The 27,752-nt window shown below is 42.1% G+C and overlaps 1 protein-coding gene across 1 annotated transcript; it reads right to left on the bottom strand.

Annotated features, from left to right (window-relative positions):
- Positions 1–392: 392 nt before the first annotated feature.
- Positions 393–27,524, bottom strand: MSH6 (mutS homolog 6). Its single transcript, XM_075925093.2, has 10 exons — positions 27,307–27,524; positions 25,367–25,569; positions 17,234–17,403; positions 11,587–14,137; positions 10,148–10,419; positions 9,397–9,514; positions 5,419–5,508; positions 1,413–1,567; positions 1,021–1,220; positions 393–563 (listed from the first exon to the last, which is right to left on the bottom strand). Exons 1-10 carry the CDS (start codon positions 27,522–27,524, stop codon positions 485–487), a joined length of 4,056 nt encoding a protein of 1,351 aa, XP_075781208.2. The 3' UTR covers positions 393–484.
- Positions 27,525–27,752: the final 228 nt, after the last annotated feature.

Raw genomic sequence — 27,752 nt, 5'->3', positions numbered from 1 at the left:
AGACTTTCTAGCATATACGATGCACTATAAAACAAAGTACCCATGTGAACTAAGTTTTTGTGAAGTACACATTAGAAAGTCTCCTCAAAACAATCTTGTATTTTACTGTTAGTTTTTTTAAAAAACAGTCTGGACATTATATCAACAGCGAAAATCACAGCAATTTCCTGCTATAATGAAACTGAGACAAGTATATATACAGCCCTATACAGTTTCATAGCTTTTTTCCATTTATGTGTATTGGTGACAGTGGGTAATCAACAGCCTGAAAGTGTATGCATGTACCATAACATCTAGACTTAATATATTGTGGAGTATTCAATAACCATTATGTAGAGAGTAGGTAAGAATTAAAAGGGTTTAATTTCCTAGGAAAGACAATGGAAAAATGGTCATTTTTAAAAAATAAAGTTTATTAGAGCATAATGTTGTCTGCAAACCACCTTTGTGAGAGAACCACCATGTTGCCACTTGTTACTGTATCTTACAGATTATTGAACGCAGTCATCAGTTTATGTACAGCTTTATCTCTTCCTGCATTTTCTGCCACCAGGCAAAGGTGCCTAAAGGGGAAAAAAAATTAAGTCCACAGTGCTAAACAACATCTATATTTAAAAATTCTATTAAGTTCTTCACTAAGTAATGTTTTCTAGGTAAATCAGGCTTCACCTTTTAAGGGTGAATCATGAGTGTGTTTCAAAATAAGGGAGACAACCTACTTTTGACTGCAGTCTCCCACTGTGAGACGAATGAAATTTTAATTTTGAGAGGAGGGGCCATCTTATTCAAATACTTGATGGGTTTTGTATACATTTTTCAAGGACTGTTTCCCTGAAGTCATGTAGTACCCCAGAACTGCCAAGGCATACCTCTTAAAAAAAAAATAGGTGAATGGATCCCTAGCACCCCTGTACTGAGAAAATGTCTGTGCTATAGCATAGCCACTTAAAATTAGGTGCTATGCCAGCTAGAGAGGTAACAAACAAATTTTAAAAAACAAACAAATGTAGGAAAGCTTACCTAAACAGTCTCAGTGAAAGTGTAACTTTCTCAAAGTCTCTGGCTTTTTTATGGCCTTTCTGGATAATTTCCTCTGGAATATTAGCAAGTTTTGCTGCATTGAAGCCATAGCTTTTAGGACAAGCTCCTCTAATGAATTTATAAAGGAATGTAATAGTTTCTTGGCTTGGATCTTCATTCTCCTTTTCAACCATACAGGCCTAAAAATTAAATAAATACTTATTCAATGCTTTTAGATTGTGTACATAAAACATTTCCTCCTTTCAAGACCCCTTTTTTGATTGCTGGTAAAGAAAAAAAATTGAGGCTCTGTGCAAATTGTGGAACATGTTATACACCCCCCCTTTTTCCAAAGTGAGGCAAATACCTTTCCTTGAGCAGTTTGTACATACCATATGGCCTAGTCGCACAGCAGCACTATGTGAATAGTCCTCTACTAATGAATAATAGTGTGTTGAAAACAGTGTACGACACTTTATATTTTCTGCAAGTTCTTTAACAACTGCACTTGCTATAGCGGTACCATCAAAAGTAGCCGTCCCTCTACCTGCAAGAGAAGAAAAACCTTCACACATCCAAAGGAGGAGGAACAATTTTAAGTAAAATACAAGTTCAACCCAGGGATAACTAAAGCCAGATTCAAGTTATTTTACATGTCACTAAAAGTAGAGCCCACTAAATAACTAACAGCTTATCTACACAGGAAAGATGGTGCAAAACAACTCTGTTGGGATTTATTCCACATTAAGATCATCTATGGTATGGGGTGTTTTGGTTTAATTTACATTCCTCAAGGGTGAGTGACACAAATTATTCTGACCTAAGCATGCGTGTAAACAGTATTATTGTTAGGAGAGCTTTCTCCCACCCTCATAACTACTGCCTCTCCCAAAGACAGGAGTAGTTTAGCTGATGAGTGAACCTAGTGATTACTGCTGTGCATGTGGTGGCACTGCTCTAGTATAGATGTAGCCTAATTCTCCCTGTGGATGCTCATTCTGCACTAAGAATTTACAAGCCAATTCAACCTAAAGTAGGATGTGGATTTGAAACAGTTTATCTGAATAGAGGAAAAGTGCCAGCAATTATACTGATTACGCAAGATGTCAAATGTTTGTGTGAAATACCCATTATTTTTTAGATGCATCTCTTTGCTATTGCTGTTTGCATAGGTATTATAAAATCACTAACTAGCACGGGCAATCCAAGGCAGCAGTTGCCTTGGATATTCATTCCTCAGCAATCCCCTCTCCCAAATCTTAATTCCATGCCTGACAGCAGTCAGGTGTCCACCGCAGTGGCAGGAAGTGGTTGATGGGGGAGGGAAAAAATAGTTTAACAGTGGCTCCAAGGGTAAGACTGACCTGCAGTAGCCACTGGAAGGTGGCCACTGGAAAGCAGTCAGCTTTCAGTGGACATCCATCAATATTAAAGAACAAACAGCAGCAGCATTACAGCTAATCCATTTTGAAAGATCCAACATGCTACTGTTATTAGTACATTAACTCGCTTCATGGCCTATCCTGTAATCTTAGATTTTATTTCCTTATCTATAATGGAGTCATAGAAATGTGCAGTTGGAAAGGTGAGCAAGAGGTCATGTAGACCATTCCTGATAAGAACAAACACTTAAGTCTCCAAGTGACACATTTCAAAACAGATTTTGAAGCTTATTCTAGAACTTAATTTACCCTTATTATACTTGTTAGATATTCAGAAAAATCTTTCTAATGCCTCTTGCGGCAGATTAAGCCTACCCTTCAGTAGCTGTGGGGAACAACTGATCACTCTTCTCTTAACATGCTGAAGGCTTATCAGACATTTCTCAGAACTGAACAAGTAGGCTGTGTCTACATTGGTGTGATCTTGCGCAAAACTTGCTGCCTGTCTACACTGGCGTGGAGTTCTTGTGCAAGAACACTGATGTTCTAATGTGTGAAATCAGTGCTTCTTGCGCAAGAACTATGATGCTCCCACTCAGGAATAAGCCCTCTTGTGCAACTGTTCTTGTGCAAGAGGCCAATGTAGACAGGCAACATGAATTTCTTGCGCACGAAAGCCCGATGGCTAAAATGTCCATCGGAGCTTTCTTGCGCAAGAGAGCGTCTACACTGGCATGGACACTCTTGCGCAAAGGCACATGCCAGTGTAGACACTCTTCTGGAAGAGTTTTGCAAAAGAGTTCTTGTGCAAAATCATGCCAGTGTAGACGGAGCCGTAGAGTTTTCCTACCCTTTCCTCATTGACCAAGTTTTCTAAACTTACCGTTTTTGTTTTCCTTCTGGGCTCCAGCTGAAGCCTCACCAGTATGGAATATAATGTAAGACAACACTCGTATTGATGAGCTCCAGAATAATAGCCCTTCCCCTCTATTGTTGACTCAGATTATGATCCATTATAACCCCAAAATCCTTGTCACTTGTACTACTACTGAGCCATTTATTCCCCATTTTACAGTTGGACATTTGATTTTTTTCCTTCCTTAGTGCTTTGCACTTGTCTTTAAGGATTTTCACCTTGTTGATTTCACACTAATTCTGTAACATAAGATCATTTTGGATTCTAACTGTCCTCCAAATAGCTAGCAGTCCCTCCCAATTTGGTGTCATCTGCAAATTTCACAGGCATACTCTTCTCTCCAAAGCCAATGAAAATACTGAATACTCAACCTGGAACCCCTGTGGGGCTTGACTAGATACAGTCTCCTGGGTTGACAGCAAACCAGTCACTTGGAGTACAGCCTTTTAACCAAAAGCTACTAAATTAGTCACATTTTCCTAGTGTTCTAAAAGAATTATCTGAGACTGCATCAAAAGCCAATCAAGCTATAACATGTCTATAGTTTTTCCACCAGTAATCCTGTCAAAGGAAATTAAGCTGGTTTGGCATGCTTTATTCTTGATAAATCCATACTCACTATTTCTTATAAGCGATTATCCTCTAGGTATTCATAAATGGTTTTAGTTCCAGTAGCTTTCCAGTTAGTCTGACTCATCTATAATTTTCCAGATTCTCTTTTTTTAAAGGGTAAAAATATACTTACCTTTCTGGTCTCTTAAGACCTCACTTGTCCTCCATGAGTTCCTAAAGAAAAATTCTAATGGTTCCAAGATTGCTTCAGCTAGTTCCTTAAAGTACCATCTATGATTAATTTTACTAGGCCCTGCTAACTTGAATATCTAACCTGCTCTTAATATATTTTGGCTTGTTTCTTACCCCATATTAATACTAATTGTGATGATTACATGGTCACCATTAACCTTCTAGTAAAGACAAAACAGACATTAAACACCTCAACCATTTTTGCGCTGTCAGTTATTAGCTCTTCCCTTCCAAGGAAAGGACCTGAGTTTTCCTTCAACTTTCTCTTATGCCTGATATATCACCATCTTTTGTGGTTACACTTCTGTATATATTTTCTGCCTTAGCTTTTCTGATTGTCACTTACATGCCTATTCTAGTCTTCCCTCCTTAACAATTCATCCATGTTTCCATTTTTATAGGACTTCACTTTGATTTTTAGATCACTGAAAGTTATATTGGCTTATTATTCTTTCTGTTTTCCATCACATCAGGAAAGTTGGCAGTGTACACAACTGCCAACTCTCCTGAATATCTTTAGCCCTGAGATTTTCTTCCCCTGGCATCTTACTAACTAGTTCTCTAAATTTGTTAGTGTGCTATTTTGAATTCCATTGTGCTTAGTCTGCTGCTCATTCCTCCCTTTCCTTAGGATCACAAACTTTTATTTCATAGAATCAGAGCTGGAAGATACCTCAGGAGGTCATCAAGTCCAGCCCCCTGCTCCAGGCAGGACCAATCCCAATCATGATCACTTTCATCCAAATTGTCTTCCATCTTCAGATTTGCAACCAATTCCTCTTGTTGGCCAGGAAAAAAAAAGTCTAAAAGAGCTATCCCTGCCACTCCCCCAGTTATTTTCAGAAACAAAGCATTCTCCCCCATACATTACTAGACTTTATTAGAAATCATGCTGCTGTATTAATTTTGCTACAGATGTCTGGGTAGTTAGAAGTCCCCTATTAGAACCAGGTTTTATGTTTTGGCTATTTATTACTTGTTCTAGAAATGTCTCTTCCTCCTCATCTTGGTAGTCTAGTACACCCCTACCCTACCATAACATCCTTTGTTCTTCCACCCCTACTCAGACTTTCAACTGAGCTACTTCTTCTAGGCCTCAAAGCATGTATGTATTCTTGATGAATAATGCAACATAACAACCCCCCCACGCAATCCTGTACACGCAATATCTTTCTATACCAATATTCCAATCATAAGTTATCCACAAAATCTGATGTCAATTCAGTTATAATTTAGCTTATGTACTAATACTTCCAATTTTTCCTGAGTATTCTCCATACTTAAAAGTACAAATACCTAGTTCATCCACAAGCACAAGGGAATGCTCTGTTGCATGCTGGAGTATACTGGAAGTCTCGCTCAGTTCAACAAAAAAGGTACTCTCTCCTAAAAAGGACAAAAACAAAGCTTCGTTCAAAGTGTATCAAGGTTTTGCAGAGGCAGGCACCTACGACATACAGTTCAACAATACAATATGTTAGCTTGCTGAAAGTTTCCAGTTTATTCTGTGACCAGAGCTTTCGCAAGAGCATCTTACTAGGAAAAACTGAGCTTAGAACCCAATGACAGCTTGAGCAAACAATGGGTAAATTTAAGCAGGTGCTTGTCATAACATTTAACTCCATTTTATTAACATTTTGGAGAAAGAAAGCCCTTGTTACAGATTTCAATTTAAGATAAAATTCAAATATCCAACAGATTCTTCAACAACAACAACAAAATTAGGCCTAAACTTTCTGCTATTTCTAAAGACAGGTTACTGCTACTTCGATTCTATCACAAAATGCAAGACCTTTTTCTCAATGGGACTCACCTGGTTAGAATTCTGAACGCACACAAACATACATACAAGATGACAGACTTTGCAGCGGTTATTTTTAAACAGCCAGATTAACCAAAATATGAATTTATTCTCCCAGTCAGGGGAGGGCAGAGGGAAATCTTATATAGACTTAACCAGCAACACTTCTCAGCAAAACTGACTCCAAAAAAACCTTCCATCTTCTCAGAAAGAATTTTGAATACTTGCTGCTGCTTTAAATTAACTCTTCAGGTCTATCAATTTTCCTCCTTCCGCTGACTGCCTTGAAGCTGCTTTCTCACCTCTCACTTAAATGTTTAAATGCTGATGTTGACAGTCACACTTCTAGCTACTGTTTGCATTAATTCAATATGTATGTGGTTTTCTAAGATTAAGGTTCTAATTGAGGGGCCTATGTTAAATGCTATGATTGCTCTAGATCATGTCTTTAGAGAGGAAAGGAATTTCTGCAAGAACTTTTCATTAAGAGAAATAAAATTTAACACTGAAGAGCTAAAAATCCAATCCAATCCAAGACCGTATATATTCAGTTCCATGACTGCAAAGAAATGCCATGACTTTTTTTATACAAAAGTAGTCATCCATTGGAGTGCAAATATTTTTACATTTGTATTTCAGTGTCAATACCTGAATACTACAAATCGTGATTAAGTCTTGGAATTGAGAGGTTAAATCAGGCTCCAAATGGAGCTTCTGTTCTAAAAATACGAGACTTGCTTAAAAAAAAAAAAAGGAATTATGCAGTCAGTAGGGTTCAAATACTTTCTTGTGGACCCTTTAAAAACCACATCTATAGGGATTACAGAAAAGAACAACCCTAACTCTATTTTAAATTCAAAACCCCTACTTCCCAAGTTGTCTCTAAATGGGATCTTTCTAACTTTGTGTTAGGACAATATCCAGAATTCATTAATAAATTCAATATTTTATAGTTGCTTGGCTTTTGAGATTCTATACTAGTAGTGGATGAGATTCTACAACAAAAACATATCAACCTTTTCAGATTAGGACCAAATCTTTCTGAAAGATTATACAGAAAACAGATGATACACTACAAAAAATAAATGAATTATGGAGGAATGGATTGTATTCCTAGTACAACCAAACAGACCTGATGCAGCCAGAAGTCTAAATTATCCAGAATATGCAGACTGAGTAGTTCTGTTCTCCTTCTGGCCTTAGCCCTTTAAAGGGGCCTTTCCTAGCCCGACCTATTTCAGAAGCATTGTTTGACCACCTTTGTTGGGCATACCTAGAGCTGAATTATCCTACTCCTCCTATCCAGAGGAATCAGTTGGGTAAAGCCTGCTTCTGAAGCCAGGAATAAACATTCTCTGCGTTCTCCCGCCACCAACTAATAGCGTAAGCAGTTTCTCCACCCCTACTAGCAAGCCCACGCAATCAGCTCCATTCAGTACAGTCACTTCAGATATTTTGAAGACTCAGCCACAATCCCAAGCAGCAGTAACTGAACGCAGTGAAGTGACAGTTCAATAGAGCAGGTCTTCACAAGCCTCTGTAGCAGCTTTACAGCAAAGGGTTGGTCTATGTCTACTTCCTGCTTGTGGCCTAGCAGCACCCACAGCTCTAGCAGCATCTCAGGCTACGTCTAGACTGCAGGCTTTTTGTGGAAGAGATCTTGCGCAAAAACTTATTGTGCAAGAGCACATCCACACTGCAAAAGCGCATTGGAAAAGCAATGCACTTTTGCCCAAGAGAGCGTCCAGACTGCAAGAGCTCTTGCACAAAAAGGCTTATTCCTTGTAGAAAGAGAATTAAGTCTTGCACAAAAATGTGCTTGCACAGTGGACGCTCTGCAAGGTTTGGGCAAAAACTCTGCAGTCTAGACGTAGCGTCTGGAAGATGGATTACAAGGTGACTGCTATTCCTGCTCAGTTTATGAATCCATAAATCCTCATGTCCCCACCCCCCCGACACTTACACCTGTGCCCTACAGTCATGCCATCCCTCAAATTGCTGCTGGGCAACATTTTCCGCCCTGGCTTCCTTCTCTTTTCTCTCAGTAGATGGCTAAGATAAAACATTTCAAGAAATCTATGAGCCCTACTTTTCTCCATTCTCTGAGTAAACAGGACTCAAACAGAGGCATTTTGACATCAGAACCTGGACAAGACCCTTAACACAAGCCACTCTGTTTTGGAGACTTGAGGCAGATGAAGTTGACAAAATAGTTAATTATCTCTGTTCCAAAGTACCCAGAAAAGACTGCTATGCCCCCTGCTCGCTATACTCACCCTTTCCCCAGAGAGAAGGGAGTTGGTATCTGGCTAGGGATAAGTGTGTGGCCAAAGGCAGGGTGCAGGAGCAGGCTGGGGGTAGGTGTTTGGCCAGGGGGAGCGTGAAGGAACAGGCTGGAGGTGCAGGGTCTTGGCAGGCTGGTGAGTGAGTGGGCTTGGAGTGTGGGGGTCCAACCTCCACCCTCCCATGAGAAGGAAAGAGGAAGGCCTCCCTGCTCTGGACCCCCGAAGGAGGACAAAGGCATGTGGTTCCTGGGCCCCCTGCAAGGGGGGAGGGCACAATGCTCCCGGGCTCCCTCCTGCCCCGCTGGAGTACCAGGGAGGGGGAAGGAGGGAGGAGGCAGAGCAGAGAGGACAGCAGGACACACAGTGACATGATGATGTCACTGTCATCCCACAGGACTTTTTTTTTCATATAGAGAGATTACGTGGACTTGGCATCAGCTGTTTAATTTTCAGATACCTCAAAATTTGTCTCCCAATGTAGACTTCAATTTCAAGGGTAATCAAGAGTAATCCTGGTCTCCCAGACATAATGGACAAGCATGTAGAATATCCACACACAGGGTCCTGTTTCAGCCCTGACAGTCACCCCTCTCCACCATGAGACAAGCAAGTGAAAAACTGTAGCTGGTTAGTCTCTTTAATGCAGGATGACATACACAGCTTCAGGCCTCAGACTTGATCCAGTAGCAAGGGAGCAGAATTGTACCCAAATATCTAGAGCGGGGGGGGGGAGGGGGGTAGGAAACCTTTTTTGGGTCATGGGCTGCTGACCCACAGGAGAAAAAAAAAAATCGGGAGCCACACAAAGTTTAGAAGAAAAAAAATACCCACAACCCCTCACTGACATGGCCCCCAACTGAGAAGGAGAAAAACACTCCTCACATTCCCCTCGCCCAGCAGAGTTGAGAGAGGCCCAGGCTGGTAGAATCTGTCTGCTCCAGTACTGTGGGAGGTAGACAGGGGGGCTGGAATGCCAGTACAGGTTCCTCTGAGCTTCAGGAGCCAGATCCAGGCAAGCTGGGGGCTGCATCCAGACCCCGGGCCTTAGGTTCCCCACCTCCCTAGCATTGGGGAACCCATGCTATTGCTTCAGCCCCCCTAAAGAACTACCAAATGAATAATTTGAATCTATTCAAGGACTTTTACCACCTACTCAGTTATATATTTGTACAAATTTTAGGAACTCACCTGACATAATTCTGTCCGAGGCACCTAGTCTTGTAAATACTCTGTCAATAGGAGTAAGCCTGCAAGTTTCAGCAGGTACATAGCATCCCAATTGAGCCATTATTACCAAAAGGCCAGCCTGCAGAAGGAAAAAAAGCATATTACTGACCTACTTTTCTCCTCCCACATGCTTTGCACAGTGATTTAGTTCCACAGTAAGAACCAAACTACATCTTCCCCCACAAATGTTACATTACTTTAAATGCCAGCTAAGTTTACAAGAGTGTCAGATCTCAAGTTAAGTAAAACTGAACCTACCTAATAATCAGACAGATCTCTGAAGAAACAAGACTGCAGGAAATAGTTTTGAGAGAGAGGAAGTAGTGAATTGCCAACACCAAATATTTCATTATCCCAAGAAAGGTAGTGTGTTATGAGAAGCACACACTGTCCAATATAATAAAATCCTGAATCCACCTACATTTATTACAGAATCCCTGCCACCCTTCCTGCAAACAAGAGTATCAATCTTGTTTCTCTGGCTAAATTATTTTAGGTAGGTTACATCCTTCTTATGTAAATATTTGTTGCATTTTTCAATCAGAAGATCTTTCACTTTATAGCCCAATTTGCTGACATGTTGCTGAGCGTGATCAGGCTGTATGACTACACTCCAACCTGGAGGTTTCAATGGTGCAGTTAATTCCTCGATGTAATGTTCTTTAGAACCCTGGAACAAAAGGTTTTTTAAGTAACTATATTTCATAATCACCTGTCTCATTAATGTAGATTTGCCACCCATGTTTGGGCCAGTCACTAAAACACAGTAGGCTTCACTATTGCAGTCTTCATCTTCATTTTTGGAGCCAATCACAATATCATTCGGAATAAAATCATCTCCAAAAAATGTTTTTGTAATGCATGGATGGCGTGAACCTTTAAGTTCCAAGAAAGGTGGAGTACTCAGTTCTGGCAGTAGAAGTACAGGTCGGCAGAATGGTCCATCACTCTCTTGACTATAGCGAGCAAGGCACATCAAGACATCTACAAAAGTTAGAAACATTCTAATTTGTTATAAATTATCCCCCATTCCTGTATTTCTCATTTTGCATGCAGCAGTTGAGAGGAGTTTCTAAAAAATAAATGATCCCTTCTTCTCAGGAGATTACCCTTGCAAACCTAATACATTTTCTGAAGTGAAGACTAGTGGAGACTAAAAATTTTGTATTCCCACCTAACTGATTTTATTGGAGCTGCTCAGAAATAATTTCTTCTATTGGGTATTACATATAAGCCTTCAATATCTTGCCCAGTGCTTTGGTTAGAAGGCAAAAACTCAAATACACTAACTAAAATATGTATGTTACTGTGCATCTTACGCTAGCTTCCCTCTGGGTTCTGACAGAAAACATGGGGAAAAATGATTTCCACACCAATGAATTTACAGCAAAAAGGGAGTCACAAGTTTTTCAGTTACATTATTCTAATAAATTTCAAATGAAGTTTTAAAATATTAAAAGTCCGTTGTCCTATTATGATGGATACAATCAAATTAATGTTATTTCAGCCTAATACATCCCACAGCTGGAATGTTTATGGCTCTAACTTCAACGCATGGTCACCACAGCTGTGCACTCCTTAAATGTAATCCTTTCCTAAGCTTTTAATTGCCTCAGACTGGAGAACCCTGCTTTTTGGCAAGGGCCAGATAAGCAGGGAACTCATCCCAACAAATATGATTGACACCTATTTTAGGTGTCCTACTCCCAAGGAACTGCCTCTGCCAGCCCCAGTCCCAGAACACTAGGGGTATGTCTACACTACCACCCTAGTTCGAACTAGGGTGGTAATGTAGGCAACCAGAGTTGCAAATGAAGCCCGGGATTTGAATTTCCTGGGCTTCATTTGCATCTTGCCGGGCGCCGCCATTTTTAAATGTCCGCTAGTGCGGACTCCGTAGTGCGGACTAGGTAGTTCGGATTAGGCTTCCTATTCCGAACTACCGTTACTCCTTGTGAAACCAGTTAACCAGCACCCCAGCCCAGCCAAATCAGTCCACTGCCCACAGCACACCACGGGTAAGAGGAGCTCCAGCTCAGCTGGGCCAGACAATGTGGCAGGCCTGTTAAACATATAGCTTAAACAGGATTTTATTTCCCTACAATCATATAATAGGACAATTATCTTAACAAGCAATTTAAAAAGTCTTACCTAATACAGCAAAGCATTCCACTGCTGTTTGCCAGTCCTTGCTATTTTTATCAAAGTTGTAGAACAGTCTCCTCATACAGTCTTTCAGGGCTGCATCTCTCCGTTCTTCAGCATTGACCATCTCTGCCAGCATCTTCTCTATCTCCTTGGTCCAATAACGTTTATAACCCTTTCTGGTGGACTTCAGTTCATATTCCTCAGGCAAATTATGTGATATTGCATTTTCTGGGATTTCCATTTGGTAGCGGTTTTTGCCTGCTCCCCAATACAGCATAGCTCTGAGTCCAAGTCGTTTGCGTTGTTTAACTAAATATTCCTGAAGTTTCTCTTCAATGTCTGTAATATCCTTTAATGCTGTATCATAATCTGGGTCAAATCCAGCCTTAGGTGTGATCACTCCAGTCTTTCGAGCCTCATTATGATCAAAAGCAGTATCCCATCTTTTCAGTTCTGCACTCAGGTCTGGAAAACAGCCCTCTGGATTTTTAGACTTGAGGGTGACTAACTGCTTAAGTATTTTAGATCTGAAATCAGCAGCAATTTCTTCCATAATCTCTATGGTCTCAAGCATTATCTTAAATCCTTCCAGTGCAGACAAGAAGTCAGTGATCTTTTTTTTGCTGTATCTGGTTTCTTCATAAAAAATAGCCCTGTTGTCTGGATGAGTGTCACTTTTAAGTGGTGATCCAATACTGTGAATTTTGCTCAGGAGCCTTTCAAGGTCTGGAAGTTTCTTCAGGCATTCACTAACATCAAACATTTTATCAGGAACTGCCACAAGATCTTCAATTGCATCCAAACGATCATTGATAGAATGTGGATTACAGAGGGGTGCACATATCCACCGTTTCAAGAGTCGCTTTCCAAAAGGGGTACAACAAGTGTCAATCTTTTCCAGCAATGTGCCTTCTGTAGTGCCAGTAGTTCCATTCTGCAGGATTTCCAAGTTTGTTAGCGTCACCCCATCCAACACCATCCGCTGATTAGTTTTAGCAAAAAAACTGTTTGATCCCTTAGCTTTTGTAACATCAATATCCACAGGAACATACTCCTCAAAGTTTGCCAGAGATAAAAGCTCCTGATCAATAAGGCATTTCTTGAGGTAAAAGACACATCCACCAAGAGCAGACAGGGCTAACTCACAGTTTTCAGCAGGAGTAAGACCCAGAGAGTCACTTTCTGATGTCATGGATTTGATCACAGGCGGCAAAATAAACCCATTATCAACATTTTGCTTATCCTCAAAGTATCCCTCTTCAATTAGAGTTTTCAATGTTTTAGATGCATTCCAGAACTGGGTGCCAGAGATCAAGCCTTCTTGCATGGAAGACGACAGTGAGCCCTTTAGTATCTTGTGGGTGTCAGCAGACAGATTTCCCTTCTCAAACAGGATCTGCACAGGAGTGTAGTGTGCCACCAAAGTTCTGAATCTTGAGCAGTGGCGGTCATCTGGAAACTGGCCCACAGAAAATTTTCCCACTGATGTGTCAACAAAACAGACACCATATGCACGGTAGTGCCCAGATGAGTCTTCAACTTTTTCTTTTACACTGAGAAGGTATTTGTTAAGTTCCTCAGAAGGTTCACCATCCAGAACACCATAGGTCTGTGTTCCTTTGGTAATTATCCTGCATATTTCTCTGCGTACAACCCTGTCAAACTTCGTTGGGTGGGCCAGGGATCTGCAGCGTGCTTCCATCATCTCAGGAGTCTCTGTCTGCTCAACCCGGACTACTTTGTACCCCTTTTGTACTAGAACATCAGAAAATCTGCCAAATGCAATTTCTGGAAAACCTGAATGGGCCCAAATACCTTTCATAAATATCAGTCCCAGCTCATTTACACCAGTGACTGCATCCATATGATACAACTCATAGAACTTCCCAACTTTGTAGAAGATTACAGCATCAAAGTTTTGAGACTTTAGCTGCCACCACTTCCGCATTCCTGGGGTACACTTGTTAAGGTAGTCATCTGGCACATAAAGGGTACCTGGGTCATAATGAGGATCAGTTTGCCGTCTTCTACATCCATCTCTTTTTTTCCCTTCCTGAAGCCATTCAAGTTTATCATGTTCCCATATATTAGAACTACTAACTCCTCCACTGCTAACATTTGGCTGAGACTCAAAGTTTTCAGGTGCTACAAAAGAGGTAAGCCTTGACTTGATTTCTAATGAAATAGTTACCGCTCTTTTTGGTGTTTCAGGAAGGTCCTTTTCCAAGCTGTTCCTTTTAGTGGGCTTGAAGTCAGATTCTCTCTTTCGTTTAGAAGGGACTTTCACAGAACCATCTGTATCCATCTTTGTGTCTGACTCAGAGCTGGCAGATTCACCTTCCTCCAGTCTGCTGCTTGCTTCATCACTGCTTGCTTCATCTTTAGCATCTGGCTTAAACTCTTCATCTGAACCTTCATTATCACTGTCGGAGTCCAACACTCTTCGTTTTTTAGCTTTCCCGCCACTTCTCCACTTGCTTCCCAGCAGCTTTTTTTTTCTCTCCTCATCCTCGCTATCATAATCTTCACTGTTGCCAGAAGCACTTTCACTAACCTGTTGGAAAGCAAAAGGTAAATTGCTTAATCATCTACAAGGATAAAAAAAAGGAGAGAGCAATCATCAACTAATCTATTCTGTTGTCCAGTACCAGCAGTGTTTTTATAAACACTGATTTCATTTAACTATTTTAATTAAAAACAATTTTAACAAATAAATCTGATTTTAAAAAAATAATTTAGTTCAACATTCAAAAATTCATATGCTTGTTTTAAAATATACGTTTGCTGTTGAAGAAAAAAATTCCAGAATACTTAACATTGTTGTTTTAGTTAAATAAAACAATTTAAATATCCATCTGGTGATGTTCTAATACAGCATTAATAGGAAATCCTCCAAATATTAGTGATTAACCTGTTGAATTGGAAATAGTTCACCTTCCAATGACTTCATAAACATCTGCTTCCTTTACCTTTGGTAAATGAAATAACCAATCATTCATTTTCTGATATAGTTGTAAAACTAATCTGAAAAGTTTTCAAAAGAAACCACTGTTTAAAATGTATAATGTATAAAATGCCTAGTATGTACCTCTAAAAGTGAAACCTACATATATCTCTGATTTGCAACGAATATGTATTAAGGTTATAAACAAACAAGAATGCACTTTTATGTGGAAAACCATGATTAAATAGACTGTGATTTAAATCAATTTGATTTAATCAGGTCCACCCTGCAGTTAACTATAACATAAGTGAAACTATGTTGATGCTGTCCCACTGAATCTAGTGATGATAATCTATGTACAGTATTATATAGCTACTGCAGAGACGGCAATTAGGAGTCCACCAAAATTTGCAAAAATCCATGTTTGTAGTTAAATTCTGAAATTCATGTTTAAGCACTCCCCTCTTTTTTTAAAAAGAGAAGTCTTGGCCCTACTTTGTGGTCAGATGTACTTGTATCTGCCCTCTCCCGCACAAATATAGAACATTAAACCCAGTTTTCTTCTCTCCAGTTTTTAGTTACTGAATATTCAGAGCTTAATCAAAACCACTAGAAGATGTTATAAGTATCCCTTACCAGATGCACACTGTAATGGAATTCTGATTTATGTCTGACTGCTCATTTGTATTTACCATTAATGTCACCCGATATGCTACATGTGGACTGCAACTTATTATTGCAAGTCACCAGCTAAAATAAACCAGGAATAATTATAGCCTAGATCCCTTTTCAGAATTACAAACATGATTCTTCATGGTCCATGATTGTAGAGATCTTCAACAGAAAGATCTTAGATCTCACTAATTTCTTCATTCTTTAATCCATGCTTCAACAGAACCACCTCAAAATATAATACATTTATTATGGCTAGACAGCACGGCTACGTCTACACTGGCCCCTCTTCCGTAAGGGGCATGTAAATTTCAGCAGTCGTCGTAGGGAAATCCGCGGGGGATTTAAATATCCCCCACGGCATTTAAATAAAAATGTCCGCCGCTTTTTTCCGGCTTTTAAAAAAGCCGGAAAAGAGCGTCTAGACTGGCCCCGATCCTCCGGAAAAAGTGCCCTTTTCCGGAGGCTCTTATTCTTACTTCAAAGTAAGATAAATGTTTCAAAGTAAGAATAAGAGCCTCCGGAAAAGGGCACTTTTTCCGGAGGATCGGGGCCAGTCTAGACGCTCTTTTCCGGCTTTTTTAAAAGCCGGAAAAAAGCGGCGGACATTTTTATTTAAATGCCGCGGGGGATATTTAAATCCCCCGCGGATTTTCCTACGACGACTGCTGAAATTTACATGCCCCTTACGGAAGAGGGGCCAGTGTAGACGTAGCCCACTTGTATAGCATTCCATCATTCACAAACAGCTTCAGAGATAGATAAATATCCCCATTTTATAGGAAATCATTTACATGGGAATTCAGTGGTAAAATAGGAAACAGAGAACAAGTTTTAAGACTTCCAGTCTAGTATCCTATCTGCTACACCCAGCTGTCAGAACGCCATCCTCAGCAGTGCAATGTAGTTAGTAGAGCATTACAGTAAGGCTCAGGAGTCCTGGGATTATAATCTACGTTCAAACATTTATCTACCAAGCCTGAGGGAGAGGCGAAGTAACTTGGCCCAGTTTCCCCATCTGTAAAATGAGCATAATGATATTGACCTCCTTTGTAAAGCATTGAGATCAACTGATAAAACAGTACCTATTAAACTAGGTATTAAATATGGGAAGGCCTGCAAGAATCTATCTCCTCATCACAACCATCCATCATAACCACAGCATTTTTAATTAACATATCCCAAATGCATTTTATGTCTGTCTCCAAGAGACAAGGGCTAGGTTCCCCAAACTTCTGCTGAAGTGGAACACAGCCATTAGGATATGTTTTAAGGTTATTTTTGTGACGAACACAACTAAGAGGTTCTGTGTTTGATGTTTTTCTTGAAACAAAATCTGTAACTGACTGTAAAATAATGCTACTAGACTAATTGTTGGGTTTTTTTAAGTTTTCCATAAAAGAATGGTTTCCTTAACAGACTTGAAAGACGAAATGGACATAGGGTGAGATGTATTGCCATGGATTGCAAACTGGCCAGGAAACATGAGTATGAACAAACACTCAATTTTCCACATACATGACAGAAGTTTGCCAGTGAGGGTGCCCACATATCTTCATTAAGACCAATGATTTATATGGACCATTTGCACAAGAAAAGCATAGGGAGCAATTATGGAACATTCAAAGGCATGCAGAAGAATCAGAGAAAATACTGCATGAGACATATACAGGAATAAAAGTCTCAGAAGGGTAACTGTTACTCTAACTTAAAAAAAAAAAAAAAGTAGTCCTGTAGCACCTTAGAGACCAACAAAAATATACGTATGGTATCATGAGCTTTCATGGGGAAACTCCACTTCCCCACATGAGTAAGGTGCTACAGGACTATTTTTTAATACGCAGGAATGCTATTCTTTGGCTATTAGCTAGTTTCATTAGAATCCATATTATTTCTGGATTATTCCTGATTCCGACAACGAAAGGGGTTATTTGAGAAAGGAAAAAGATAAGATACGCATAACAAACGCAAGCTCCTCTTCTCAGTTCTAACACCATTTCTGCAATGCAATCACAGAAAATGGGAAAAAGTTACCTCCATCTCTTCCTCATCTTCAGCATCTGAAGGTTCATTGCATACTGCCAGTTCAAGCCGCTTAGTTTTATCTTTGCGCATAGCATCATCTGCCATTTCCATTGCTCTCTTAATTTCAGGCTTTGAACTATAAAACATACCTCCCCTCTCTGTTTCCTTAACTGCTGACCCTACAAATAATATGCAAATAATATGTCAGAACATGAAGCAAAGGCTAGCATGAGACCAGTCTTATTGTAGATGCTCTCTCCCCATTTAAATAAATATGGTTCAGACCACCAATATCATCCAGCATTTTTGAGATCTAATATGAGATTAAAATCAGATGGAACAAACACGTAAATGTATGTGTTCAGCCTGAAGTAGAGGATTAGTTTGTATTACTATCCAGTAAAAAGTGTACCTAGAGCACAAATTCTGGATAAATCTCACTTAGAATTGGATAGTCAGATCAAAACTAAGAAAATTTTAAACCAAGAATATAGTTAATTGCAAATGTTATGTTATATCTAACTGTATCTGTAATAGTTGAAAAATGACATTTTACAATGTCAGCATGGAAAGTCAAACTGAGACCATGATCTGGGAATGGGACCTATTCAACAGAGACTTATGCCCTTTCTGGGATCACTTTAAGAAACTGGGGTTGAATAATCCAGCTTCTACACACAGGTTTTTCAATTAGAACAGGGGGCACACCCCACCGGGGGGTAGAGAAATGGAGACGCACAGCTGGGGCCAGCCCCTAAGGAAGGGTGGAACGGGAGTGCCACCCAATCTCTTCCCACCTCCAGTTCTACTCTAGTCCAGCCCCCAGCCTCGACTCTGGTTCTCTGCCCCATCCCCAGCACATCTCTGCTACTAGCCCTGCCCCCATCTCCAGCCTCAGCTGTAGCTCTATTTCCAGACCAGGGCCAATGCTGGGGACAGGGCCAGGAGCAGAGCCACATGTGGCCATGATCCCAGCTGTTAGCTTGACTGAAGCTCCACTCCCATCCCTACCCCAGCTCAGTCCCTGGCCTCAGCCACATTCACAACCTCACCCCAGCTCCACAGGGGGGAGGGAGCACGGAAAGGGGTAAGGGGTGCTGCAGCCCTCAAGTCTGGGGACTACTGATTTAGAAGAACTTGCATACTTTTACAGCTTAGTATAAATGACTCCCCAATACTCATAGGTTATGTTCTCATTTATTCATCTGCTTAATAACTTTAATAATTGATGCCTTGCATGATCTTAACTGGGTTTGGTTTGGTTTACTGGTTTTATAAATAATACACAATGTTGTTATTCATGTGGCATTTCCATTTCTTATATTTATATATGTTTTTATATTTTATATAAAAAAAGTTAATAAAAGTCTTTTTTCCCCCCCGAAATTCAGTACAGATAGTCCCCGACTTACGAACGAGTTACATACCAAACACTTGGTCGTAACTTGATCTGTTTGTAAGTCGGACTCCATTCATTTAAATGTGACCACACTGTTCGTAAGCGAAGATCGTGCATTCATAACTCGGGGACTGGCTGTAATGCACTTAATGGGAGGTTGGTCGTAAGTACGAACGGTTGTAAGTCAACGCGTTCGTAACTCAGGGACCATCTGTATGTGTGATGAGAATAGTCTTAGCCAGCAGTAATGCAGAACAAAGTGTTTTACAATTATGACTAGAAAAACTAAGCTAAAATTGCTCATTGCTTTTAAATAATTTTTTTCTGAACTTGTAATTAAATATTTTTAATGTTATTATTCTAATTGCATTGCTCATTCAATACAAAACATCAGAGTATAAATATTTTACAAACACCCTACAATAAAACCTGTGTTATCCGGCACGCTTGGGGATTAGGGCGTTCCAATTATCTAAAAATTCCGGTTATCTGAGGGTCCCAGAAAGGTCAAGCACAGTAGCGCGCGACCCCCATGCCTCAGGGGCCGCCAGCTACCTGGCCCAGCTCCCGACTGGCTGGATCATAGTGGCGTGCCATGAGGCTGCGCCCAGCCTCGCGCCGGCCAGATCAAAGTGCCATGCAGCCGACCCTGGCCGGATCAAAGTGCCACGACCCTGGGGAGAAATATCCGCAACCATCACTGTTTTAGAAGATACTGGGTGGCTTCAGAAAGGTTAATGGTTAGTAGATTGGTGAACTGTATTGGCCTAATAGGAAATTTGCCAGTTTCTAAAGTTTTCCGGATACAGTAAACTTCCGATAATCTGGCACCTTTAGGACCCAGGGGGTGCCAGATTATCAAATATGTTGGACTATCGGCAGGGGGGGCTATGAGGGGTTTGGAGTGGAGTGTGTGTGTGTGTGGGGGGGTGCCCTTCGGCGCTGCAGGACCAACCCGGCAGCACCCCAGCTGCTTTGCCCCGGCTTCCCCGAGTCAGCAGCAGCAGCTGAATCGGGGAAGCTGGGGGCAGAGCAGCTCCAATTGCCCAGCTGCCCGGAGCACTTCCAGGTTCCAGATGGTGCCGGACCATTAGATGCTGGACCACTGGAGTTTTACTGTAGTTAAGTGCCAGATAGCACAGGTTTTACTGTATTAAGGAACAATCCTTATCTTTGAACCCATAATATACATACAAAATATTTCGCAGTCATTTGGCCCCTACTACTGTCAGAGTCGCAAATATTGTGTTGACATTCAAAGGTCAATTTTTGGTTTAATTACACAATCATCTTGTTTGCATGTTCATTTGAGTAGACACAAAGGCCAATTCTGATCATCTGCAGATGTAAGGCTTGCAGTTTCACACATCTTATGTGCCCACATTATTTATATATATAAAATCTAGTGTCTATAAAGCAGATTTTCTGAACTATACCAAACAAAAGACCATATGTAACTTATCTACCTAGTTTCTTCCAAAAAGAGATTCTAAGAACTGTATTTATATTAAAAGGCAAATCATCTTATACCAATATAATACCTATTTCTTTACCTTTACCATCTTTAAAAGGTTAACCAAGAATTTCAAAATATTAAAAATGGAAATTTAAGACACTTTATTTTTTATTTAATTTTAAAAATGATTGATCTTATTTGCATCCTTCTGCATGTAAACTGAAAAAATGTTAATATATTAATCTAATGCTGTACTTAATTCTTGAATCGGTTTGCTATGAGGAAGATACAGAAGGTGTTGTAACCTGCACAGGATGTGCCATGTCTCCATATTGGAAGAGAAGGTTAAAGGACTAGAGACCCAAGTATCAACCCTGTGTTCCATCAAAGAAAATGAAGACTTTCTGGATAGGCGTGACAGAGGAGGAATCCTTGATTTGTACTGAGAAGTTAGGGCAATCAGCTATTTATCTAAGGTGTCGGTACATAAATGCAAGAAGCCTGGGAAACAAGCAGAAAGAATCGTATGTCCTGGAACAAAGAACTATGATTTGACTGAAATAACAGAGATATGATGGGATTATTCATATGACGGCAGCACTGTTGTGGACGGGTATAAACTGTTCAGGAAGGACGGATGTGGGAGAAAAGGTGAAGGAGTGTCAATGTATGTAAGAGGGCAATGTGATTGCTGAGAACACCAGTATAAAAACAGGAGAAAAGCCCGCTAAAGAGTCTTTGGGTTAAGCTTAGAGGTGTGAGCAATAAGGGTGATGTCATGGTTGGTGTCTGCTATAAACCACCAGATCAGGTGGATGAGGTAGACGAGGCTTTCTTAAGACAACTGATAGAAGCTTCCAGATCACAGGCCCTGGCTCTCATAGGGGACTTCAATAGTCCTGACATCTGTTGGGAGACCAATACAGTAGAACACAGACAATACAGCAAGTTTTTGGAAGATGCTGGGGACAACTCCTGGTAAAAGTGCTGAAAAAAACCAAACAGGGACCATGCATGCTCAGCTTGACCTGCTGCTCACAAACAGGAGAGGAATTAGTAGGGAAACTAGATGTGGGTGACAACCTGGGCAGCACTGATCATGAGATGGTCAAGTTCAAGACCCTGACTAAAGGAAGAAAGGAAAGTAGCAAAATACACTCCCTGGACTTCAGAGAAGCAGACTGACTCTCTCGAGGAACTGATGGGAAGGATCCTCTGGGACACTTAACAGGAGAGGGAAAGGAATCCAGGAGAGCTGGCTGTACTTTAAAGAAGCCTTACTGAAGGTGCAGTAAAAAAAAAATCCCAATGTACAGTAGTTAAAAAAAAAAAAAAAAAAAAAAAAAATCAGATATGGTAGGTGACCAGCTTGGATTAACAGTGAAACCTTTGGCAAGCTTAAACACAAAAAATCAGCTCACAAGAAGTGGTAACTTGAATAAATAATTAGGAAAGAGTATGAATATACTGCTTGAGCATGCAGAAGTGTAATTAGGAAGATCAAAGCGCAATTGGAATTGCAGTTAGCAAGGGATGTGAAGGGTAACAAGAAAGGTTTCTACAGGCTTTTTAGCAATAAGAAGGTGGTCAGCAAAGGTGTGGGATCTCTTACAGTATGTGGGAAAAGAAGAAATACTCAATGCTTTTATTGCCTCCAGCTATGTCTAGACTGCAGGCTTCTTTCAGAGGAAACTTTTCCGGAAGAGATCTTCTGAAAAACCTTCTTCTGAAAGAGAGCATCTACACAGCAAAAGCGCATTGAAAAAGCAATCTTTTTCGAAAGATAGTGTCCATTCAGCGTGGATGCTCTCTCGCATTTAAGCTGTGAGTGCTATGGATGGTGGCCAGTAGGGCACCTGTGCTTTTTCCACTTTCATCTTCTTTTGAAAGAACTCCCTCTTCCCCATCCCCACACGCCTTTTTCCAAAAGTGCTCTTTTGGAACAAGGCTTCTTCCTTGTAGAAAGAGGTTTAGCAATGTCAGAAAAACCCCTCTGTTCTTTCAATTTTTTTCTCGAAAGAATGCGATTGCAGTGTGGACATAAGTGACTTTTTTTAGGAAAAACAGTAGTTTTTCTGAAAACATTCTGCAGTGTAGACATACCATCTATTTTCTCAGACACGATCTTCTCCCAGACCACTGCACTAGCCAGCACAGTATGGAAAGGGGGTGCGCAGCCCCTCAGTGGAGAAAGAACAGTTTAAGATCTCTTTAGAAAAACTGGACACACACAAATCCATTGGGCTAGATCTAATGCATCTAGAGTGCTGAGGGTGTTGGCTAATGTGACTGCAGAGCCTTTGGCTATTATGTTTGAAAACTCATGGTGATCATGGGAGGTCCCAGACAATTGGGAAAAGCCAAATGTAGTGCCTATCTTTAAAAAAGGGAACAAGGACAATCCAGGGAACTCCAGACCAGTCAGCCTCACCTCAGTCCCTGGAAAACTCATGGAAGGGATCCTCAAGGAATCCATTTTGAAGCACTTGGATGAGGGGAAAGCAATCAGGAATAGTCAACATGGATTCGCCAAGGGCAAGTCATAACTTGTCATAGAAGGCAATCAGGTAAGTGGCTCTGTGGATATGGGGAAGTGATATATCTTGGATGTGGTGTACCCTGACTTTAGCAAAGCTTTTGATATGGTCTCCCATAATATTTTTGCCAGCAAGTTAAAGTATGGGTTGGATAAATGGATTGTAAGATGGATAGAAAGCTGGCTAGATCATCATGGGTCAACGGGTAGTGATCAAAGGCTCGATGTCTGGTTTTAGGGCCGGTTTTGTTCAACATATTTATTAATGATTAGATAAGGGGATGGATTGCACCCTCAGCAAGTTCAGAGGACACTAAGCTAGGGGAAGAGATAGATACACTGGAGGGCAGGGACAGGGTCCAGAGTGACCTAGGCAAATTGGAGGACTGGGTCTAAATAAATCATGAGGTTCAACACGGACAAGTAAAGAGTCCTACACTAAGGATAGAAGAACGCTATGCACTGCTACAGGGTGGGGACTGACTCGTTAAGCAGCAGTTCTGCAGAAAAGGACCTGGGGATTACAGCAGATGAGAAGCTGGATACAAGTCAACAGTGTGCCCTTGTAGCCAAGAAGGCTAACAGTGTATTGGGATATACAGGCAGTCCCCAGGTTACGTACAAGATAGGGACTATAGGTTTGTTCTTAAGTTCAATTTGTACGTAACTCGGAACTGGCTCCAGATTCAGCCGCTGCTGCTGAAACTGACCAGGGGCTGACTACAGGAAGCCCGAGGCAGAGTTGCTCTGCCCCCAGCTTCCTGGAATCAGCCACTGATCAGTTTCAACAGCCGCTGAATCTGGAGCCTGGGACAGAACAGCTGGGGCACTGCCGGGTAGGTCCCCTCAGGACCAACCCGGCAGCACCCCAGCTGCTCTACCCCAGGCGTCCACCACAAAAGCCTGGTCTGCTGGGGGGGGGGGGGGGGCGCACTAGCTGCGCCCCTCCCCCCCCAGCAGACCAGGGACACCCCGAGCAAAGCCGCAGAGGCGGCAGGGACCCCGCTGCCTCCGCGGCTTTGCTCCGGGTGTCCCTGGTCTGCTGGGAGGGGTCCCTGGTCTGCTGGGAGGGGTCCCCAGCAGACCAGGGACACCCCGAGCAAAGCCACAGTGGCGGCAGGCTCCCGCGCCTCCAAGGCTTTGCTCGGGGTGTCCCTGGTCTGCTGGGGACCCCTCCCAGCAAGCAGACCAGGGACACCCCGAGCAGACCAGGTACACCCGGAGCAAAGCCGTCTCTGCGGCGGGGTCCCGCGCCTCCAAGGCTTTGCTCGGTGTGTCCCTGGTCTGTTGGGGACCCCCCCCCCCCCCCAGCAGACCAGGGACACCCGGAGCAGCTTTTCTCGCCCCGGAGGACATGGTGGCGGGACCACTGCACGTCTGGGTGGTCCCGCCGCCCACGAGTTTCGGGGCGAGAAAAGCCCCGTTCATAAGTGCGGATCCGACATAAGTCGGATCCGCGTAACTCGGGGACTGCCTGTATTAGTAGTAGCGTTGCCAGCAGATCTAGGGTAGTGATTATTCCTATTTGGTACCGTAAGGCCACACCTGCAGTACTGCATCCAATTATGGGCCCTTATAGAAAGGATGTGAACTCACCAGAGAAAGTCCAATAGAGGAAAACAAAAATGATTAGGGAGAGGCTGAGGGATTTGGGCTTATTTGGTCTATAAAAGAGAAGGGGGATTTGATAAAAGCCTTCAAACCTAAAGGAGAGACGGTTCCAAAGAGGGTAGAGAGGCACTATTCTTAATGGTGACAGATGAATGAGAAGCAGTAGTCTCACATTGCAGTGGAGGAGGTTCAGGTTGGATATTAGAAAATACTTTTTCCACTAGGTGGACTTAAGCATTGGAATGTGTTATGTAAGGAAGTGGTGGAATCTCCATTGCTAGCAGTTTTTAAGCCCCAGCTTTACAAAGCCCTGGCTGGGAAGATTTTAGCAAGGGGTTGAACTCGATGACTTCATGAGGTCTCTTCCAACTCTAGGATTCTATGATTCCATGCCAGCAATTATAAAAAATGAAAACTGCCCAATTATTTAAACACAAAATAGATGAACAGAGGAATACTTTAGGGAGGTGCAATGTATTTGAGGGTGTATGATTGGAAAAGCATAATTACTGAGGGGTAAATGCAAACTAAGTTCCAACTGAATAATTAAACCACCATCTAAATTCTGAATTGTATCAAAATTACATAGTCAAAATATATTCAAGTTACTGCTGTCATAAGATTTATTTTGTCATGATAGAGATTTGTGGTTTCTTGATAAAGTGATATATTCTTTTTTTCATTTTTTCTAAATTCACACGTTGCAAATCACGTTTATATCATTTCAAAGTTGTACTTAGCTAAACCAACCAAAATTTTAAGGATCCCCAGAACTGACAGTTGATTAAGTAATTTAAGACAACCATGTGTCTAATCTATTGTTCTCAGACAAATGGCAAACCTTGAGACCTCCCAAGGTTCTCCAGCAAAGTCAGGGAAGACCAGGCTTGACATTCATCATAAAAATCCAATAGGTGTTCTCTATATCTGGAAGAAGCAAAAAAGGACAAACTTTTTGTGCTTGTTTAAAACTCTTTAGAGCAGTGAGTTTCTGTTCAATGGGAACGGGATTTTTCCCTACACAAAGTCAGCAGAAGTGTAAGGAAGAAGTTCCTTAGTCTCAGACCCATGTTTATTCATTTAGACTAAACTTCCTTTCTCCTGTTCCCTTTTCAGACATTTACATATTATACCTCTTACCTTTATATGGCTTTAAGTATTTAACGCTAACCCAGCCCCTTGTTGGGCTCTCATCAAAAAACTGTACATGCACACGGGAAGATTTTCCTTTCACTCTGACTAGTGTTCCTTCAGTTGGGTGGTTATACACAAGACATGGCCACCAGGGGTACCCTTCCATCTTAGCCCAAACCAAATCACCAGGTGAATAATCACAGGAGACACTGCAAACACAAAGATACAGCTTGATTAACAGATGACAAGTCCCCAATCTTTAAGTCAGTCCTTCCATGAAAGTTACAGCACCACTTAGGCTATGTCTATACTATGTTCTATTTTTGAAAGAGGATATGCAAATTATGTGGGAATTTGCATATCTTCTTCCGATCTCACTTTCGAAAGCGAAAGTAGTCTGGATGTGGGGGGGGGGGTTGGGGGGGGGGACTTCCTGAAAAAAAACCATGCCCAGACTACTTTCAAAAGCTCTCTGCTTTCAAAAGTGAGATCGGAAGAAGATATGCGAATTCCCGCAGACTTTGCATATCCTCTTTCGAAAATAGAACATAGTTTAGACATACCCTCAGTCTCTACAGGTCTTGCTGGCTACTGAATTAACAAAACTTGCAAACACTTCTACTTAACAAAGTGAGGTTCTTCCACTCCCATCTCTAAGAAACCCTGTAGATTATCTATTGCGGGTGTAAAATACTGGACGTAATTTACTCAGAGGGAAAATTTAGATTTTCAAGAGTCATTAACACTAACAATTGAGGCCAGATTTTTGTTTTTTGTTTTTGTTTTTTTAAACAGAACTCAATTCTCACTAAGATACCTAGAACTTTCAAAAAAAAAACTTCAGAAGCTAACAGTTGGATGCTGAGTACTTCTGAAAAGCAGGCCATTTTCCAATTGTTTAATCAACAAGAACTGGAATACAGTGCTGATTATCAGATATTAAGACAAACAAGCAATGATATTCAGGAAAGGTTAGCTAAATGCTAATTGATTCACCATTGTTTCCTTAAGCTAGAAGAAAAACTGTTCCTCCATAAATGCCTCAAAATCTAGTCACTGTTTCTTTGAATATGATTTTCACTGTGCATTAGGAGAAACGACTTCAAAGCTGCTTACAGTTTTATTCCATCTACATTAATACTGATTCATTACTAGCAACAAGCCAGTTTCAGTGAAAATGGATTTTCTGTATTAGAGACATAAACACTGTAACCGTTTACATGAAAGGTTTATGTGCCCCACCATAAATTTGCATGTTAAGAATCTAGAGCATTGTCGTTAATGTTATGATTAATTACAGATAAGAAAACTGTTAGAAAAAAAATCACAAGATTAAGCATTCAGAAGCTAGGAAATGCCAGAATTATGGATGCAATTTCAAGTTAGCCTTGTGCGTATGCACATGATACAGTAACTTCCACAATACCCTCATCTCATTCAGCACATAGGATGGAGGATGCTCAGTGAAGCAGCTGTTCAGTATTTTGTTTTCTCCTTGTTTAGTGTGTGGCTATAGGATAGGTATACACTACTAACTTTACGTAGGTGAAATTATATTGCGAGGGGACAGGAGGGGGGGGGGGTTGTTAAAAAGCCACCTAACTGACCTAACCCCGATGTCAATAGTGCTATATCGACAGGAGCATCTGCACTAGATGAACAGCCGAGACGGGCTCTCCCGTGTAACAGGGCCTTCGCTACAGGGCTGCGCGTGTGAACGGCACTTTCCACACCCTGCCGGGACAATACGGTCTCGCTCGTGTTTCCATGGGCACGCCTGCGGCTCTGGTCGGGGTGGCAGAGGAACCCCAGGCACCAGTCCGGCTGTGCAGTAGCCAGGCGGGGGGCTGAGCCACGGCTAGGATGGGAACCCGGCCTCAGGGCGCCTCTTGCTCCGGCAGCCCCGCCGGGACACACCGCCCCCCAACACCCGCCGGCGCCGTTACCTGGCGCTCCGCGCGGCCTTGCTTCGCCCCTGCCCGGGCCCCCGGGCCGCGACTCCGCCGGGCGTCCCCGTCTCAGCTGCAGCAGGGCCGCTGCGGGGAGCCGGGGCCGCCCCGCCGGAGGCCCAGCCCCTGCGCCTGGCCGGGGGGGAGCGGGCCGGGCCGGCTCCCGGGGCCGGGGCCTTGGGGAAGAAGCGGAGCAGGGTGCTCTGCCGAGACATGGCCGCGGCGGGAACCAGCGACCTGCTGCCGCCCAATCGCGGGCAGCGCGCGAAAGCTGCCGCCAGCCCCGCCTCTGCCGGGCTGGAGGGGCCGGGCCCAGGCAGCACCTATCCAGAAGCCGCCCCGGCCGGGCCCGCCCCTGCGCTGCTGCAGCCGCCGCCACCACGTGGGGCCTCCCTCCAGCTCACGCGCCCCAGCCCAGCTTCCCCCACGGAACGGGGATCCCC

The sequence above is a fragment of the Pelodiscus sinensis genome, chromosome 3 (assembly GCF_052426305.1).
Source record: "Pelodiscus sinensis isolate ZL-2025 chromosome 3, ASM5242630v1, whole genome shotgun sequence".
Lineage (NCBI taxonomy): Eukaryota > Metazoa > Chordata > Testudines > Trionychidae > Pelodiscus > Pelodiscus sinensis.
Note: the sequence above shows the minus strand (reverse complement) of the source record. Positions and strands in the feature narration are given on the sequence as shown.